At 39.1% G+C, this 21,345-nt stretch overlaps 1 protein-coding gene across 2 annotated transcripts; it reads right to left on the bottom strand.

Moving 5' to 3' along the window:
* Positions 1-2,486: 2,486 nt before the first annotated feature.
* SERPINB11 (serpin family B member 11) lies at positions 2,487-20,544 on the bottom strand. 2 transcript variants are annotated; one of them, XM_033087512.1, is made up of 8 exons: positions 20,454-20,544; positions 14,561-14,744; positions 13,456-13,515; positions 12,299-12,427; positions 10,155-10,272; positions 6,473-6,615; positions 5,067-5,222; positions 2,487-3,463 (listed from the first exon to the last, which is right to left on the bottom strand). In XM_033087512.1, exons 2-8 carry the CDS (start codon positions 14,726-14,728, stop codon positions 3,059-3,061), a joined length of 1,179 nt encoding a protein of 392 aa, XP_032943403.1. In that variant the 5' UTR covers positions 14,729-14,744; positions 20,454-20,544; the 3' UTR covers positions 2,487-3,058. The 2 variants fall into 2 exon arrangements, with proteins under 2 accessions (XP_032943403.1, XP_032943404.1); XM_033087513.1 differs by lacking the exon at positions 20,454-20,544 and adding an exon at positions 17,056-17,161 and having other exon boundaries at positions 3,059-3,463.
* Positions 20,545-21,345: the final 801 nt, after the last annotated feature.

Raw genomic sequence — 21,345 nt, 5'->3', positions numbered from 1 at the left:
CCCTGCACATTAACGTGTGGACATGAAGGTTGTTAGGACAGCAGCAATTTTGTCTGAGTCACGGTGACATCGTACACACCAAACAGCGATCTGCAGGCTTGGTGTTCTCACAATAAGAAGGGGAAAAAGATCACTGATAAGCTAGAAGAACTTTCAAGTACCAGAAGGAATAAAAACAATAGAAATGAAAACAAAATAGAAAATATCTGAGAAAAAAGCAGAGACTATTTTTGTTTTTTAAAATCCAGGTAAAGGAGCTCTGTCTCCCTGCTTTCTCCCCTATTTCTTTTCTTTTTTTCTTTTTTTTATTAATAGTCTTTAAGCTTTGGGGAGCAATTTTATGTTTACAGAAAAAAATTGAGAAGAGAGTACAGACTTCCCATATACATCCCTCATCCCCACCCCCCGCCAAGTTTTCCCTGTTATTAATATCCAGCACTGGTGTGATACATTTGTGACAAATGATGAGCCGATATAATTATGATGATGATTTATTAAGTTAGTAATTAATTAAAACAGTATTATTAACTAAATTCCATAATTTACCTTAGGGTTCACTCTTTGTGCTGTATATCCAATGGGTGTGGACAAATGCATAATGACATGTAGCCTCCATTATAGTAGCATACAGAATAATTTCGGCTCTAAGTGGTGGATGCTTAGGTTGCATCTGTGTCTTGGCTACAGTGAGTAATGCTTCAAAGAACATGGGAGTGCAGCTATCTCTTCAAGATATTGATTTTTGTTCCCTTTGGATATGTACCCAAAAGTAGGTTTGCTGGGTCATATAGTAGTTCTATTATTAATTTTTTGAGGAACCTCCATACTGTCTTCCATAGTGGCTGCACAAATTGAAATTCCCACAATAGAGTACAAGGGTTCCCCTTTATTCACACCCTCACCAACACTTACATGTATATAATATATATTTTTTATATATTATTGTACTATATATATATATATATATCTCCTAATAGTTGTGAGGTGATATCTCATTGTCATTTTGATTGATGTTTCCTGATGATTAGTGATGCTGAGCACCTTTTCATGTACCTGTTGGCCGTTTGTATGTCTTCTTTGGAAAAGCGTGTATCCATGTCCTTTGCCCAATTCTTTCACTGAGCTATAACTGACATGTCACATTAGTTCTTTGAATGCGTGAAAATAGCTGTTCTCCCCACCCTAGGACTTCATGCCATAAAAGCTCCTGCTTCCACCTACAAAGAGTCAGTGCGACTCCAGCTCCACTCCTGCCACCTCACTCAGAGGCTGGCTTAGCAGGGTCTCTCCAAGTCCTCTATCACTGCCCGTACTGGCACTGGTGCTTTCGAAGTCCCCTCTACAAAAATTAATCCCAGCTTTGACTCTAAATTGTGACTTTTCAGCTCAGTTGCTACCCTTTCAAGGGTACTTGGAGGTCCTGAGACCGCAGCTTGTGACTGGACATTCACTCGGAGGCTTTTCAAGGGATGGAGGCCAAGCCAAGTGCCACACACCTCTGCCTTGGTCAAGCCCAGGGTGCCCGGTCTATGTGGTGTCTCTGAACTGCGACAGCACATGCCAGGTGCCATGGAGAAAGATCCAGCATTCAATAGATAGTCTTCATTTGTTGTCTCTTCAGCACATTTGAAGTGAAAAGTAGATGCCAAGAAACAACTCTCACTTTTTCCACCCCCACCATTGTAGCTTCATGTCTCTCCATTGTACCACAAATAAAGCTACCGTGCCTGAGGATGCTTAGAAGTCAGCCAAAGTGGCTTCTAGGTTTATGCCACGTGACAAATGGGTGGTTTGGTAAAGGATCACTAGGAGGGCAGCCATCCCAGTGCTACAAGGCAATTTTATGTGCTATTTTAAGGCGATATTCTTCAGTTTTAAACTTCGCTGAAGTTGTTGTTTGCTTGCTACTTTATAATATCTTTATTATTACAGAATAAAGTAAACCCATCCTCAATGCCCCGACAGGAAAGGAAAAGCCATTATCAGCGGCCACCATTGTCAATAAAAAAAGAGATAGGCCAATCACCTCCAGAGGGAAGCAATGGCCAGCCAGCTGTGGACCACCTCCTCTAAGACAGGGTGAGGGAGGGAAACTGAGGGGCTCCTCTGCTCTATTCAGACCTCTGAGTGAGTTCGAGAAGAAAGCATTCCCTGAGAGGGCACTGAGGAAGCAGTAAATGTATTATGGCCACTATTACCTGATTACTACTTGATAGTTTTCTTGGGTAGAAAATAGGGAGGCTTTTTTAAATTTTATTTTATTTTAAAATTTTTAAATAAAAATCTTCTGATTTCTGTCTTACTATTCCAAATTTTGCTCAGTGCATTATGGGAAAGAAGGAAGGAAGGATGAAAAGAAAGAGGGAAGGAAGGGAGGGAAGGAGGAAGGGAGGGAAGGAGGGAGGAAGGAAAAGAGGATTTATTGTTCAATTTGCTCAATTTGGGACCTGACAAAATTTTGGCCAAAAATTCCACTAAAATGTTCACTGGATTAAAGTTCTTCTTATTCAAAGTCTCCTTTCATAGGTCATTCAATTGCTGCCAAATATTAAAAGTCTTCAAAGAACTCAAGAAATTTCATGAATTTATTACAGTCAATATAGAATTTTGAACTAAAATTCATGATGTTATATTTACACAGGCAAGGAAAATTATATTTTAAAATCCTAACAAAGCTGAAGCCCTTAAATTCGTTTTGTAAAGGTAGAGCAATCACTTATTCAAGAGCTAGCTGATATATACAAGTCAAGAAAATGTAATTCTTTAAAATGTTTCTCAATGACTTGATCACATCACCCAGACAACACTCCAATGAGGTCCTAAAGATAAGACAGCCAGAAAAAGCTTTTTTTTTTTTTTTTTTGTATATATACCTTCTTCCATGATTACCATAATCTTAGTGTTCACTGACTCATGGAATAAGTTGGGAGAGATCCTAGACCCATTTTGCAGACAAGCAAACTGAGACACAGAGATGTGTGAAGTATGAACTGCTCTTAGTCATGGGTTTGTCCCTGCAGCTCCGCTTTGACTCTGAGCCTTGTTCAACCCTATTTGCTCAGGGAGAGGAGAGCTTGCCACAGAAGAGGATGGTGTTGGTGTCAATGTGCCTTATGAAGAACAGAAAGGGGTGGTTCGCCATGAACTGAGCTCGAATGGGGAGTCTTTTTATGGCAAGGTTGTCCCCAGTCGCTGCTGCTGCCTCAGTGCCCTCTTCATTGACATCCACATATGACTTGTGGATCACCTTTGATAAATACAGGCCCTTGACTGGTGATATTCCAGAAAGGTCAGCTTTGATCAGGTTGAAGACATCTGTCATCCCAAGGGATTTTAGCAGGGAATTCAGCTCATACTTGATTTCCAGTTTGAATCGGGGCATATGGACTTCAACATCCCTTTCCATCATGTTGGAAGAACTGGTCCACTCATAAAATGTCTTCACGTTCAACTGCTTCTCTATCTAAGAGACAAAACACAGATGAGCCCACACGAACCAAACACACGTTTGGTTCGTTTTATAATTCTCAGGGCAAACGACTCAATTTCACTGATTTCTTTTCTACCTTTAAATTATTCTCAAGTTATACCTTAAATAAATAAATTAATTAATTAAATAAATAAATAAATCTTGCATTCAACCACATCTTCCCTTTTCTATTGTCTACTTCTCATGGATATTTCATAATTAAACTTCTCCACTGTGTATCCTACACTCTTTTGCCTTAATTTCCTCAGCGTGTAAGCTTCACCTAAGTTCCCTCTATTGCTTCTGCAGTCATTATGTTCCCGTTGTCTGGAGGAACTCATCCATTTCTTCTTGGTTCTCATATCTGAAACATTTACTGGCGCCCTCCTTGGTGGACTTATTTCTCCTTTGGCTCCCATGATGCCAGGATCCCCTTGTTCCACTCTGTTTTCATCCCCTCATGTCTGTACTCCTGAAGCTGCTGAAAGCCCTGAATTCAACGCCCCCATCTGTACTCAAATTTCCCAAATGGCCTCACAACCCTCACTTCTCACTCTCCACCCAGTTCTATAAGTTTTTGTAAACTCTTCAGACTTCCACCCTTGAGCACGTGAAACTCTCGGCAAGCCTCCCCACAGCTCCAAACCGACTTGTCAAGCCCCATCATTCTTCTACTACAAGAGCTGAAAACTTTTCTGTCACCTTCTCACCACCCTGACAATATAAAAGCAGACATGAACTAAAGGCAGTTTCTCTTCCTAAGTATCTTTTCCTTTCGTCCTTGTCAGCCCTAATCGAAGTTGCCATGACTTTATGACACATCCCCATCTCACTGCCCCATGCTTCTAACGCATTTGCACCGCTCTCTGGTCTGGTTAGAACAACATCCGTGTGTGTATGTCAACATCCACGAGACTCTGGAAGCTCAGCTGGTCTAAGAAATTGTCACCCTTGCAGAGCTCTGGATGGTCCCAGCAAGGGAGGGGAGAAGGAGTGGTCCCTCCATACCAGTGGCTGGTCTGCTCTGTGGTAGGCAGCTGTGACTGCAGCCAAGAAGAGAGGGTTAGACCCAAAGCCCCGCCACCACCATGACCTCTTCTCTGTGGCTGTGGCACTGATTTCGCCAGAAAACCGGGACACTAAAAATGGTGGCTAGCCCACGAAAGCATGTCACTTTTGGATCAGCAGTACTCCTCCTGAAAAGAAGATGGCCTCATCAGATTTCTGTAGACTGGGATCCCAACCGGCTTTACAGTTTCATTACTATACAAAGATGTTTTTCCCAAGTGTCAAATGACCAATGTGTGTGTATATTTGTACAATATGGCACTTTGGCCGATTCTATGTAGGAATAGATTGTTCTCTCTAAAAATACATAACCCAGAAGACGGAGACCAGGTGTTCCCCCTTTCCTCTTACAGCCCCCTGGGGCAAAACCCTTTAACCTGGAGCAGGATTGAATTAGTGACCGGCTGCCCTGACATCATGGGATACACACAGGTGGGGGCAGTGTGTGTGTGTGTGTGTGTGTGTGTGTGTGTGTGTGTGTGCCATGCACGCATACTTTCACTGCATGTTAGCAGTCTTGTAGCTTTACCTGTTCTAGAGTAGCCGTGCCTACTGGAAGCAGAATAATCATGCTTAGTTTCTTGTTAACATAGGGCAGCTCAAGAACTTGCATCTGAGGCTCCTTTATGAAGGCCAGTTTGAATGTTCCAGTTTGATACATCATTTCCACAATTACACTTTTACCCTGTTTTTTGGTAAAAAAAGGATTGTAAATAGATGGCACTTACGTGTGTATATGCACATACATGTATACTGATTTTCTTGCAGAAAGTAAATATCTGTATTTACACTCTAAAGGTGTGGGTAAAATATAAATTACAAAATACACCCATTATTACTTTCCTTTGCAAAGGTTGTGATTTTTTTAAATTTCAAAATAAGTCCTTGCTAGAGCTTGCATAATTCAAATAGTATACATAGTAATAAAAAACAATAATACAAGGTCTGACAATTAAGATTGCGAACTTGTTGCAACGATGTTATTAACTTTTTTGATATCAGGGGGATTATTCATTATGAATTTGTGCCAACTGGACAGTTAACCAAGTTTACTATTTGGAAATGCTGAAAAGGCTGCGTGAAAGTTAAATGACCTGAACTTTTCATCAACCATTCATGGCTCTTGCATCACGACAATGCACCAGCTCACATGGCACTGTCTGTGAGGGAGTTTTAAGGCAGTAGACAAATAACTGTATTGGAACATCCTCCCTACTCACCTGATCTGGCCTCCAATGACTTCTTTCTTTGCCTGAAGATAAAGGAAATATTGAAAGGGAGACATTTTGATGGCATTCAGGACATCAAGAATGACACAATGACAGCTCTGATGGCCATTCCAGAATAGGAGTTCCAAAATTGCTTTGAAGGGTGGACTGGGCACTGGCATCGGTGCATAGCTTCCCAAGGGGAGTACTTCAAAGGTGACCATAGTGATATTCAGCAATGAGCTATGTAGTACTTTTTCTAGGATGAGTTCGTGAATTTAATTGTCAGACCTTATATATCTGTTTGCCAAAACAAAGCCAGGGTTTCCAGGCAAAATGAGTTATGTGGGAAAAATGATATCATAGGATCATTTCCTTTTTATTTCAATTAGAGACTCTATAGGAGAAGAATAATTGTTTTGTTGTGCTGCTAGAGGAAAGAACCAGAGTATTTATGGGGAAAATGCACACGTAGGAGAACAGTAAGAACAGAACAGACTTTCTTCTCTTCCAGGGCATTCCAGTGTCTGAAGTCTCTACTTAGGTGCCTAGTGAGAAAGGTTACTCTCACTTCATAAGGAAAAATAAAAATAAAATTCATAGAAAATACAATTAAAAGAAACTGCGGAAATCTAGACCTGTATTTTCACTAATACTTTACAAATTGTCCTTAAACAAGTACTGCATTCTCAAAAATTTATCATCAATCTGAAAATGAAATGCGTACCTCGCTTAGCTGAAACGGGGTTTTAATAGTCTCTCGTTCCTGAAATTTATTTTGCCATTGTCCTTTGAAATAGATGGCGTTCACCAGGACCATTACAGAGGAAGGGTCAATAGTGCCCTCTCCAAAGAGGTTTGTGATTTTTCCTTGTAAAAAAAATAATAATAGTAGGTAATGTTTTTGGATTTGAACTTATTGATGATAAACAGTAGAATAGTCACAAGAAATTTGGAACCATTTCTTTTTGAAAGCTAATTGTACATTCTAGATTCCAGAAGAACTCTTTTATCTCTTAGCCATAAAGTCTGTCATATGAAGTTTGTTTCAAAAACTTTTTATGCTTTGTTATTTCTAATCAAAAGATGGCATCCAAGGTGTAGCTAGCATATTCTCTATGGATCAATTTGTCTCATTATCTAGTTATAGCCAATGTTTTCTTATACATTGCTGCTTGTTTAGAAAGTTCTTTAATAATTTCTTATGGCTTCCCTTTAATATTTATCAGGCTTTCATACTTACCAGCACCTCACCACACAAATATGTTAAGTATTCAAAAGATTTGTTCATTCTTTCAATGTAATACTAACATGACTGTATCATAAGGAAATACCAATACTTGAAGTAAATATGTCTGAAAATCAAGATTTAAAAAATATCCCAGCAGTTGCATGCTTCATAAATATACTGATCAAAATTGAACACGGATCCTTCTCGGTGCATTTGGGTTCATTGCAATTTATGAAAATGTTTTTTTGGAATGTAATCTGTCATACAATGTGCAATATGAGGATATCTGGAACATCAGGCTCTCAACTTGATGAGAGTTTTAATTTTCATTGAATTTCTGGGCCTAACACAATACCTAGTATGTGATAACAATAGCTAACATTAAGTGCCCCACCCACATACTTTGAATAAATGGGTAAAAAACATATATAAATGAAGGACTAAATAAAACTAATATTTTAAATAAATATACAGCATATGGGTCCCTAATGCACACACACGCACGGCAGACAACACCAATCAATCTGTTCATTTATGTTAAAACTATTTTAAGAGACTTCTGGGAGCCAGGCACTGTTCTAGGTGCTACAGCACTAATCTGAGCTCGAACACTAAACTGAACAGACGAAACTCCCTACCATCCTGGGGTTAACATCCTACTGACTCACTTGTGGGCCTTTCCAGGTAAACTTAGTTTAAGCCTCAGACTCTTTCTCAACACCGAGTTCCCAGGCAGCCATTAGCAGTGGGTCAGAGTTGGCAAAGAGATAAAACACATTTTCCTCTGCTATTCTAAATAAATTAACAGATCCGAAAAATGAGTAGACCTTTCCAAGCATTTTCTAACTTAGAATTGAATAGATATATATATTTTAATCTGGTCATCTGTTTTTAAACTTGAACAACAAGCACCAGTCTGTCAGTCAACAAGATACTATTGAGAGCTCAATAGTTAAGAGATATTAGATACAAATACGTTAGAAAACATGGTATTTATATTCAGAGAAGTATTTATCTTCTATTACTAACTTATATTACTAATATGCTCTTCATAAATACAGTTAGCTCTAATTTCATGCTTTGTTGTTATTTCACCCTAATTTTAATTTGTTGTTTAATAAACTTAATTCTCTCACATATCAGGGCATATAATTATCTATATTCTAAGACTTCAGAAATTAATGATACAATCAATTAATTGGTGGCACAACCGCACAGAGAGGGATTATTTCAACACAGTAATTTGACTTTATGTGTCTAGTGGGGTATGCCCTCGGAACAAAAAGAACTTCAAAAAAGATCTTAAGCTACTATTGTTGGTTGTTCTATTAGTATTGTTATTTTGAGACTGTATATATGGTTGAATGAAGTCATTGTGCAATAATATTGGTGACACTGAAAACTGGAATTTTTAAGATGAGGCAAAAGAGAAATAATGTAAAAGGGGCAAGGGGCTATTAAGTAAAAATCCTGTGAATCTGAATTTGAATTGGTAATATTAGTAAGAAATTAAAATTTCTACATATATTTGACTCCTAGTTATGTCCCCTGGGAAGGCCTAGAAACAAGGATGAAACCAGTAGCCATCAGCACTCTTATACCCAGATTATTGTCTCTAAATATCATTTCTCACTGAAAGGATCCAGGGTTCCTTGGAGAAGCAGGTAAGTCAAGGTCAGGGACAGGAAATGAACAAGAGGAGCCTGGAACACCTGGTGAAATCAGAAAGCAAGGGAGCCATCATATTCTATAGGGACTCAGGAGCCAATATAAAGATGTGTCCCAGGACTAAAGGGACAATGTGGGCTTTGACAGATTGAAACGTTTCAAAGATGTTTACCTGGATGAATTCATAATGACAACATTAAAAATAAAACTCATTGGCTACTTTGGAGAATGCTAGAGTGGGGAAAACATTATTTTTAAATATAGTATTGAATTGAACCAAATATTTTATGAGAAATAAGTTTCTCATATAGAAATATTCCAGTTTATAAATAAAGAAGGAATGCAAGAATTGGAATACCGCAACTTTAGAACCCCTAATGAAATAATGGACCTAAACAATAATCATCAATTCCAACTACATGAAACTTAAAGATGGGCAGAATTAATACATAGCAATAGAAGTCAGAGAAGTCTTACGGTCCGGGAATGGGGTGGGTTAGTTTCTGGAAGGAGACCTAAGAGAGGCCTTGGAGTGATCTTCCCAATAACTAATGTTTTATTTTCCTGACCTGGGTGATGGTACAAGAAGGTATTCATCTTTATAATCACTCCTGCTTTGGGATAATTCACTGGATGAATTATCCAGTGAATGGGTAATTTGGGATGTTCACTAATATACAATATATAAACTTCTCTATAAGTATGTATATTTCAATCAAAAAAGTTTATTTTAAAACTCAAGATTTAAGGAGCATATTAACCAATTGCAATGTACCAATGTTATTTGGGTCCTGATCCAAACAAAATAAGAGGCAATAGAGGGAATATGAAAACTCACTGAATATTTGTTAATATTAAATGATTATTTGAAATTTTCTAGGTATAAAAATGGTGTAGTGGTCATATTTTTTTAAAAACCTGCCTTTTTGAGAGAAACAACCTAAAACATATACAGAAAAAAAATGATGTGATATCTGAGATTAGCTCCAAAATCATCTGGAAGAGGTGGTGGGAAAAGGGCACGGGTATAGACAAATAATATTAGCCTTAAGTAATAAATATCGCAGCTGAGTGACGAGTAAATATGGATTCATTATATTATTCTTTTACTTCTTTAACTTTTTCCTTAACTAGATATTTTTAAAGAAATGAGCATATCTTAGGTATCAATACTTAATGTTCCGTTTTTAAAAAGAAATATTAACAATATATAGGGTTTATTTTTAAATTGTGAAAGGCAGACTTAAATGCAATTAAATTTAATTGCAGAATGTAGGACAATACTTCTATAAGGTAACAATGGTGTTCTTCTCATTCTCAGTCACGTGGCGAGATCAGTCAGGACAAATGCTTGTAAGAGATATTCCAAAATACCCCCCCCCCCCCCCCCCCCCGCATTTCCTCCATCGTTGGTCTGCCTATGTAAGTTTCTGCACCTCACCCAGCTTCCTCATTTGCACTGACTCAGGGAGGTTATCAACACAGCAGGAATAAAGTGACAAAGGCTCACCATGAGTTTTATTTTCAACCCAAGCATTGATAGTTTGCCTCGTTTCTTCCGTAGACCGCTCAAAATCAACCGCTTGCAGCCTGGTTTGATACAATTTCTCAGAACACCTTAAATATTTCTGTAAAAGAAAGGACAATGGCACAACACAAAAAAAAATGTAAGGAAAACAAAAATCTACAGCTCAATGTATTCTAAAATAGTAACACTCAAGAAAAGCAGCTCATGTATATACGTCTGAAAGGAAGGAGAAGCCACATATACGTATTCTTATAATAAAATAAAGACATTTAACCAGATCAAAGAGATTTCCCCAAAAAATGCTCAAAAATGTTTGGTTGTTACTTCTGTTATATCATGGGCATTCTTAGTTTTAAAACGTTCAAAGCAAAATGACAAACTGCAGTACGGCACCTAGCTATTCACTCTATCCCTACTCTTTCCTCTTCAAAGCAGAAAAACTGGCGTTACTGCTCTAACATTCCAGACAGGAAAACTGAAGACGAGGGTGAGTAAGTGATTTGCTTGTTTGAGGTCTAACAGAACGTTAGGTATATTTCAAGCTCCTCATATGACACCATAAATAAAGTTAATAATAATATTCTCTAATATAGATAGTTGACTTCACGTAAAACATGAACAAAAATATCTTAAGGAATTCACTAGTTTATTCCCATATGCTACCCAGTAAAAGTAACATACATCAAAAGCAATATTCTTGAGACCTTGGGGAGATACCTCCAGAGTCAAGCAGGACCCAGTGCCCCCCATCAAGATCGAGGGTGACACAGGACTTAGAAATATCACAGGCATGAAAGTGGCTGCCTGCGGTCTGGCTTGCCATTTGTTTAACTGGGTTCTTTTATGCCTAACTCCAGTGTGGAACATAAAGAAAGCTTAACTAAAAGTAAAATCTGGGCATTGTATAATTTTTGTCCTGAGCTGGGTCCAACAGGACAGAATCCTGGGGTAATAATACCTTATAGCACAGATCATGACGATCTTCATGATACAAATGAGGAGCTTGTCACTTCAGAAACAGATGCAATCATCATTATCCCAAATCAACATTTATCTACTATCATGTCCAGATCACTATTTTAGGGAGTCAAAAGGATGAGAGTATTCCAACTCCAAGGACCACGAGTGTTAATCCCCACCACTTCCTGCACTCTTCCTAAAACATTCCCTATATGCTTCTAGGGCAGTAGAAGGAAACACCTCTGAAACATCCATAGTACCAGGGTGGGCTACTCCAAGTTGCAAATATTCTGACAATCAAAAACTCGTCACATGTAAGACACAGCCTGCACCAGCAGACTACATTCAGGACAGCATCCTGCTTAACCCGGCTGGCATAACACCGGTGAAACAAAAGCTATGTCACTGAAACCAGCATTTCACCTCAGTCACATCAGGAAAATGTAGCAATGAAAAACAGGAAGATGGCTTTGGACAGGGATCAAATCCAACCTTTGCCACTTAATTATCTATGTGAATCTATCAGAATCTGCTTCACAATTGTAGAATGAATGGCAGTTTTGTACCAATATTTTAGGACTACGTAAGGGTAATATGAAAATGCCTATAATGTATTAGAATTTTGGCACATAGTAAACACTCAATAAAACTAGATATATTGCAATGCTGTTGGGAAATGATATAAATAATGTTAGAATTTTGTGTCTGAAAAATACTTAGCCTAATCCTATTATTTTAAAGACAGAAGTGACTTGTCCAAAGTCATATATCTAAATGGGAACAGAACTTAGATCTCTGCCTGCAGTCTAGGGTCCTTTCCACTAACTCTTGATAATCTGCCATTAAGGAATTTTGAAGAGATGAGAAACATATTTTGTTCTTCTGATCCATACAGGATAATTCTTACCTACTTTGTTTTGTGCTTCATTCCTCGCCTTGGTTCTTAAACAACTTTGGTGATTTTGCAGAAGAAAAGTTTTTATGTGATATTTCACAACTTTAAATTGGGAGTTTGGTCAAACCATTTCATCGAAACTCTAACTCAGGTCAAATTTAATCTCTTAAAGACAAATGCCATACAACTCTTCTAACTCTTCATTTATTTTACAGTGTGAAATTCAGAGGACGCCAAGAAAGCTGTTGACCGCCATTCCAGATGGACTTACCTGATGGAATGTCATTTCCTTTGTTCCATAGAGTCTGTTGGCAATGCTGAGAGTATAGTTAGCATGTGGCTGGTTGATTTGAGAGAGTAGGACTCCCAACTGTGAGTGAATCCTTCCAGTTTGGCTGCACTGAAGCACCAGTAAACAAAAAAAATGGAGTATTAAATTGCTTGATTTCTTGCCATTGGAGAGTTATAAATAACGTGAAAACAATAACTAGAGATCAAGGCGCTTGCCTCTGAAGAAAATGGCAGTGAATACAGTACTAAAAAAACAGAAATTGAAGAGTTTAAAGCATTTCCTTCTCTAATTTCCTCTAGCACAATAATCTCAGCACTCTGATTCTGGTTACAGATTGTGTACAGAATTGTAAGCTATTGCAAAACACACATGCACTTGTCAGCCTCTATGGTTTAATTCAAAAGCAGAAGTTTTCATAAATAAAGAGATCCCACTCAGGTATTCAGGGTGATAATCCAAGTTTTTGCTGCCGTTGTACCTATGGAGTCATTTCTCTATCACACTCTTTTTAATATCTCTGTTTTCTGTTTAATCAAATACTTTTAATCAAACCACTGAACCCAACACTTAAGCTCTTCACTGAACTGACCTTACCCATCTGTCCCTCACAGAGCAATCTGGTTAAGCATGCAGCTGTGATGCACCTGACTTCATGGACAAGACAGCGGTTATGCTTGTATGTATTCCCTAAAGGAAAGTTTCCCTAACTATGGGCTGGACGCCCCTAACAATCAGTTGGGTTCCATGAAGCAAGTAGTCTGTGAATCCACGTGCATTTATATATTGCTCAAGCCATCACAGTTGTGTGGGAATTCTGCATAATTTTCATGCCGAAAAGATTCCTCCCACTGGAAAGAACTAGAAACAGGTGGTACAATCATGTGGCAAAGCCTCTGGGTCCTTTCTCAGTCCCTTCACGGGTGTGAAAAACCTAACACCCCACTTCATTATTGCTGTGAGAATCACTATGTTAAACTCTCTAGGCTGTAGCAATTATCAGGAAGATCAAAGGAGGAGACCAAGGGGGACATTGCTAGCCCCCAAAGAGGGGCTCTGCCACACAACTCCTCAACGATTATTTCTTGGTGCTCTTGTATTAAGGAGCATTTGCCAATGCAGAAGGAATATTATCTTACCTTAGTTGGGTCTTTAAATTCTGGTTTTAATGATCCTGCAATATGATTAAAGTGAAGCACCTAGAAAAAGAAAGAAGGATCAACTAGCATCAAAAGCAACCTACAGTCTCTAAAGCTTTACAGTTACAAGTACCTGTTTTTCCATTTCAGATAAAGACCAATAGCAGTAGCTAACATAAGTGATATTATATTCCAAGTCCTGAGCTTTACACATATTATTTAACCCTCCCAACAACTTTACGAATAGATACTACTATCCCCATTTTCTGTTAGGGAAATTGAGCCCAAGAGAGATTAAGTGACATGCCCTGGACCATTGTCTGTCAGGGTCCCGGGACTGAGCTGTCATGTGTGAGGCTCTTCGGTTCTTCTCCTTCTATTCACTAAGACAGAGCCCATCCAGGACCATGTAAAACATTGCATGGCTTCCCAGCACAATACCTATTTTAAACACAAGAAAATCATAAAAGTGCATCAAAATATGGAAGAAAGAAATAATATGTGCAAGTATCCTGGGGCTTGATAAGTGACATTCTTCTAGGATTTCCCCATCAATAAAATATAAGGAAAATATATATGAAAAATCACTGTATATCAGCCTATGTAACCAGAAAACTTATCTTTTCTCTCTTAGTCTCAGTTTCCCCATCTGTAAAATAGGAATAAAAATAGCTACCTGCCACCCAGAGTTGTTAATGAAATTCAAAAGGACCAATGAATATTTTTAAGAACTTGATAACTTTTAAAGTGTTATTAAATTTTATTGTAAGTTAAACTTCCCGAGGACAAGTACCATACATGTGCTCTCTGTCAGGTTTAAATCACTGAAAAGATGAACTCTAAAGGTAAACTGCAGAAATGTATGTGTGAAACCACTGGTAGTAAGGAAGACACTGTGTATTGCATGTATTGTGTTATTTTCATTATAACGTATTGCATTATTTAAGCCATTATCCATTTTTAAGAAATATTTTGCCCAAAATGCATTCTTCTTTCACAAGATGCTAGAGTTTTCTTGGTATAAAAATGTAAGTACTTTGGCTGACTCAGAGAGGGCGCATGTAAGACTTCCAGGCTATGGGGCCATGTCTGGTGCGTTCCATACCTTTTCCATCTGCTCTGCACTGTTTCCTCTGGCGCCAAGGAGAATCATACTTAGAGCATAAAGCATACTCAGCGGAGAAAAGAAGATGTTATCTCCTACGTTGTTACTATTTAGCTCTTTGAACACATCAAGGCAAAATTCAACAGTTGCTGTGCTGAGGGAATCCATTTTATGCCGAACACTCCTGAGAACGAAAGTGATCTCAGAATATCACTTCGAGGCACAGATAATATACGGAGTTATTACATTTCATGAATTAAAGAGCCTGAGCACACTGCTTCATGAAAACTTATATACTCACCAAAATTGTTGAGAAATTAGTAAATGCTAGAGAGGGGAATTCACAGTAGTTTTAGATTCTAATGAATAGAAGATTTACGATTCCTTTTAGCCAATAGTTCAAAGCTATCATGTGTGCATTTAAAAGTGATTTGTAATTGTGCTGGAGCAAAACAGCAGAAGTAATTAGATCTTTGTGCTCTGAATTTCCTTGCTTTAAGACACTCCTCATCCTGGAATTTATACAGAAAATTTCTCAAGCTAACAAGTTCAGGCAAATGAGAGACTTCTCACTAGGCTGCCCACCTTCGTAGCCTCAAAGAAGGAGAACACGTCCATCCTGGTCATTCTTGCACGAACGAGATGATAATCAATAAAGCACCCTTGGGCAACCATCTCTGTTCATTTCCTGTACCCTCCACGAAAGTAAGACCATACTAGCAGACAGGTCATGCTGTAAGAAGGTGTTCGAAGCCCTCAGCCCGGGGCCATAGCCATGATGTCAGTGAAAAAATGGAGGACTGGAAGAAGAAACTCGGACAGAAGAAAAGATGATGTTGGAATATGTTATCTAAGGACAATGGCATGTCAGGAAGGAAGAGCTCATTCTATTCTGTTCCACAAATATTTCTTGAGCACCGCAAACTATAGAGGGCTGTAGATACAAAAAAATGATCGTGCACAGTTCTTGCCCTCAGGGAACGTTCAGTCTCCAGGAGCCTCCAGTGCCATCAAACACTTTCTTCCTTTAACTTACAGGTCACCATTCTCTCAGGTTCACCACCTGCCTCACTGGGCCACTCCTTCTCAGTCTCTTTCATAGGATCTTTCTCACATTCTCAACCTATGTACATCATAATACATCAGGATTTAAATCTTAGGCCTCTTCTCTATTTACATTCATACAGGTGATCTCATCCAACTTCTCGCTCTAAGTGTCACTGACATGCTGTTAGCTCCCAAATTTATGTTGCTCCTGAATCCCAGGTTCATGATCTAACTGCCTACTCAGCAAGTAGAGACTTGAGTGTCTAACATGTATCTCAAATTTACCACGTCCAAAAACAGACCCTTGACTTCTAAACCTCTCCCCCGCCTCCTGCCCCAGAAGCCTTCTTCATCTCCATGAACGGCAGCTCCATTCTTCCATTTCCTCTGGCCAAAAACCTTGGGGTCATAGTTAAACACTTTCTCAAAAATCCTGTTTTCTCTCTCTTCAGAGATACTCACCATCTGCCCATTTTTCACCCTTTCCAATTACCACCCTGATCAAAGCTATCATCTTCCCTCTCCTGGGCTAAACTAGTCTCCTAAGTCATTTTCCTGCTTTAGTGCTCACCCTCCTCCATTATATTTTCTAGATAAGATAAAGTGAGGTTTTTAAATATCAGTTCATCATATACTAACCGTTTATGGCCTCTGCTGAAAAACTCTAGTGGCTTCCCTTTCTGTCAGAACAAAAGCCAACCCCCATTCTGTGACCAAGGCCCTTCCTGATCTGGCCCCTGCAGCCCCTCGGACTCCTCTCCCACCAGTCTCCCACCAGCTCGCTCTGGTCCAGCCACAACACCTCCTGCGTTCCTTCAACATGACAAGCAGATCCCACCTCAGGACCTTTGCACTTTCTGTTCCTCTTCTGGGATGCTCTTCCCAAAGATTTCCAAATAGTTCCTTCATCGCTCTGCTTAGATAGCATCTCATCAAGAAGGCTTTTTAACCATTCTATTTGAAATATCAGCCCATATCCTTCCAAATATCCTCCATTCCATTGCCCTGGTTTATCTATATTATATATAGATAGATTTTTTTTAATCTAAATATAAATAAATTTATATTTACTTATTTGCCCTATATATTATATATACATATTTTTATTTATTTGTCTTATTATATATATATGTATTTATATATTATATATACATGTGTTTATATAAATATAAATTAATATTATTTGTATTATTATAGTGTATGTTATATATTATACATATATTTATTGTCTGATCCTCCTCCCTCTAGAGTAAACCTCCATTAAAGCAAGACTTGGTTTTTTTGTGCTTTATTCCAGCATCTAGAACAGCCCTAGCCAGCCAGCCACTCACTAAATAGCTGTGGAAGGAAGAAATGAAGGAAGACATTTCAACCCAATCAGTATCATGTATGATATACAGGTGTACACAGAATCTTGTGGAAGCACAGAGGAGAGACACACAGCCAACCTGACAGCTACAGGAAGACTTCCTGGAGGAGGTGATGTTCCTGCTGCTTCTTGAAGAATGACATAAGAGTCATCCAGGTATGTACATGTAGAAAGATCATTACTGACAGAAGGAAGAGCATGAGCAGAGATTCAAAAACCTGAAAGAGAAATGTTTTATTACAAGAGCATGAAGTAGGAGGCCAAAAGTGGTGGGTGGTGGGGCTGGAGATAGGCAGCCTTGTATGGCCCCATGGAGGAGAAATCAGAGACAGCGGTAGACAGCTCTTGAAGGGGTCGGTCTCCATGCCACCTACGTTTTTAAGATTCATCCATGTTACTCTGGAAACATAATGTGTTGCTGCTAAGTACCGTGTTTTTGTGCTTTCACCACATTTTGCCTACGCACTCCTCAGTGACAGACACCCAAATGTCCTCCTAACTCTACAGCATCGCAAACAGTGCTGTGGGGAGCATCCTCCTACACACCTCCTTAAACACCTGTGTGAGAATTTCTTTGTAAAGGAAATGGCTGAATCCCAGGGTTCATGTATGTGCCAAACACTGTGTACACATTACTCAGAATGGAAGTCTTGCAGGATGGATAATGTTACCCCAGTTTTGCAGATGAAGCAGTGAGAGCTGGGGAAGTCACACGCTGTAAGTGGATAGGCCATGATGTGACCACAGGCCCACCTCTTCCAAAGCCTATGCTCTTTCCACTGGGCATCATATACTATTCAGACAAGCTTTTATTTGAGATGAAATCATTTTATTTTTGTTGCACTATGATTATTATCCCTATTTTATAACAATAGCATCTACCAGAAAAATTAAGTTTGTCCAAGATAAAAAGCATTAATAGGCTTGGTTCCTCAGAAACTTAAAAATAGAACTGCTTATGACCCAACAATTCCTCTTCTGGGTATTCAGCTGAAGACATCCAAAACAATAATTTGAAAAGATATATGCACCCCTATGTTCATTGCAAACTTATTTACAGTAGCCAAGATATGGAAGCAACCTAAGTGCCCATCAAGAGACAACTGGATAAAGAAGTGGTACATATATATATACCATGGAATATTACCCGGCCATAGAAAAGGAATGAAATCTTAACCATGTGTGGCAACATGCCTGGACCTACAGGGTATTATGCTAAGTGAAATAAGTCAGACAGAGAAAGACAAATACCATATCATTTCACTTACATGTCGAATCTAAAGAACAAAATAAACGAACAAAACAGAAACAGACTCATAGATACAGAGAACAAACTCACGGTTGCCAGCGGAGAGGGAGATTAGGGGGCTGGGTGAAAAAGGTGACAAAATTAAGAAGTACAAATTGGTGGTTACAAAATAGTCGTGGGGATGTAAGGCACAGTATAGCGAATATAATCAATAATATTGTAATAAATATGAGTAATGCCAGGTGGGCACTAGACTTATTCGGGGGAATAACTTCATCAATCATATACATGTTTAACCATTATGCTGTATACCTGAAATTAATATAAAATAATATTGGATGTCAACTGTAATTGAAAAATTTTTAAAAAAACTATTTTAAATAAATAAAGATTAAACAACTTGGGAGGAAAAAGCATTAATAGGCTTAGTCTGACAGTTAACAATTAATAAATATGGTATTATTTGCCTCACTGCACAGTAAGATCATATAGTTCTTCAAACAATTTGTTCGCACTACCAGAAAGAAAAACTTTAGGCGCAGGTTTTTCTCAAAAATTATTGGGAATACATAACTAGAATTAACCCATGAACTTTGGTATTTGGCATGATTATTTGCAAGACAGAGTTTTAACTATCATTAATCTAGCACTGAAGATGTCTACTTTCTCCATTTGTTTTCCAAAATTCCACCCACCTTTCTAGCTGTTAGCAGTGTTCCTTCACAACAGAGCGTCTGTATTAATCTTATATTCATCTGACTTTATGCAGTAAACTTAATTGACAATTTCCTCTCCATTGGGGTCACTGTGTGCACATGTATATATGGATGAATTTACAGCTTCTTGAATAATTTTGTCTTTCTCACTAGATTTAACACTCCTTGAGGGGAGGGAAAATTTACCTGTGAAATTATTCGTGTTTTACACAATCACTCAGCAATCAATATGTATTAGAGAAATTGACATTCTAAATATTTTACAATTTCTAGTCTAATTAAATGTTACCCAGTCAGTTTCGGGAAAGAGGAACCCATGGAAGACAGAAGTTCCAAAGCACATAGAACATAGAGCCCCACCAAAGATGCATGGAACCCAGAGAAGGCTGATGAGCGGAAACTGGAAGTGGTCCTAGAAGTAGAAGGACTTCAAATTGAGTCCCCCAGGAGGGAATGAATTGCAGACAATTCCTTTAGTGTACCTTTCTGTCTGCTTTTAGGGAGAGAAAAATTCCTCTCTAGCAAAAGAATCATTTGGAAGCTGTCAGGGGAGAAAAGGAAAAACAGAAGGATGCCCAAGGCTGTAGCCCTTCTAGGCTGAGAAAGGAGGTTTCTCTTCAGAAACTGTGAGGAAAGAACCTGTCTTGGGAGGAGATATTGACACTGAAGGATAACAAGGGGACAAGAGGGCCTGGGTCTGTCCTTTGCAGGGAAATACATTCCTAAGACTAAGACATAGGCCAAGGCTAAGACAAATATGTCCCCTTGGCTAAGACACCAAGTTCTTACAACCCAACACGCGGACTGGGTAGGTTCTTACCCATTTCACAACAGCCTTTTCTCGTGATTAAATTTACTAGTGCCTCCCTCCCTTTCCCTTATCAGTGCTATTCTTTTACCCTCCCTCTCTACCCTTCAACTTTGTAAACGTCAGGATAGATTCATCTCCGAGATGTAGTAGGAACTTCAGAATGATGACCCCTTGACACAAACAGAAATCGTGACGCTTTTCACCCATTTACAGAGTACACATATTACTGAAGAGACTGATTTTTAAAACTACAAGAAGAAACTGAGGCCCAGAAAAATAAAGGAATTCTTCCCAACTCATAAAGTTCTTAATAAGGTCAGTCCAGTGGCATTCAGACTTCTAAGGAACTAAGAAGTCCTTCATCACACAAGAGGCCACAGCCATGTGTGATGAGATCTGTTTCGAATAAAAGGTGTTAGGAAGTAAGTAGAAAGTATCAACAGAGTTCCATTTTGCTAAACAAATCAGAGCTTTGAAATCAAGTCAGCCTGCCTCAAGGATTTTAAAATGCACACTCTCAGTGACGTTCAGACACGTTAATGTACTGATAAGGTGTCAGCAAAAGCCACACTTGATTGAAAATTAAGCTGCCTCCCCATTTGGCTCATTACACCCCTGCACAAATGCCATATTTGACAGCTCCTATCTGTTCCCCTTTGACTACAGCTGAAACCACAAAGTTCAGAGGAACTTCTCTTTACCTTTGTTGCTTTCTGGTGCTGAAGTGGGCAGTTTGGTAGGTGAAATTGGAGCAGCGTCCCTGAAGAGGAAATATAAAGCCTTTACTTTCTGCCCCTCCCTTTCCATTTGTGTCCTTAGTGATTCATCTCTACCTCTGCTGGCGGTGAGTACAGCCCAGAAATGAAGTTCCTCTAAATGTCACCCAGAGCTGCTCTGAGTCCCAGGGACTCTCAGGATGGCCAGTTCTTTCTGGAAAAGCTCCTAGCGCTTAACCTCCTCCAGCTCTGCTCATGGGGAAACATGGACGAGCTTCACCTCCAGTCAAGAAACGAAGCTGTCATTCTAAAAAGAACACATGCAAGTCGACAGTGCATATTCAGAATTTCAGGGATTGCCTGTGTCAGCATGCACAGCACAAAGCTACACAACAAGAAAGACTCTGACCGTGATGGAAGCTTCCTGGCCTGAGGCACCTTCACTCCAGAATCTCTTGAGCTCCCCTGCACGGAGCACGTTTTTATGCGGCACTTCAGCAATCTGCTGGCATGGCAGGTAATTCCTGTACCATAAAAAGTACAGAAGAATGAGCTCCAACAGGTGTTGTTCTGTGGTTTCAGTTTAAAAGCTTGGTAGAAGCTACAAGCCACCCCTACCTAAAGTGAGTTCAGAGGCATGATTCAGGATTGTGTAAGAAAGGTTACAGATTAGAGGCAGGGATGAACGCTGGAGACAAAAACTGTTTGGGGTGTGCAGTCACCAAAATCAGCACTACGTGACAAGCCTAGCTTCCCAAAGGCCATTCTTATCCGCGTTATACGCAGCCCAGGCTCCCAGGGTGATATCCCACTGCCCAAACTTAAGCTATGATGGCTGACTGCACTGCACTTAGCTTACGAGAAAGTCCTTTATGGC

This window comes from Rhinolophus ferrumequinum, chromosome 19 (genome assembly GCF_004115265.2).
Source record: "Rhinolophus ferrumequinum isolate MPI-CBG mRhiFer1 chromosome 19, mRhiFer1_v1.p, whole genome shotgun sequence".
Taxonomy (NCBI): Eukaryota; Metazoa; Chordata; class Mammalia; order Chiroptera; family Rhinolophidae; genus Rhinolophus; species Rhinolophus ferrumequinum.
Note: the sequence above shows the minus strand (reverse complement) of the source record. Positions and strands in the feature narration are given on the sequence as shown.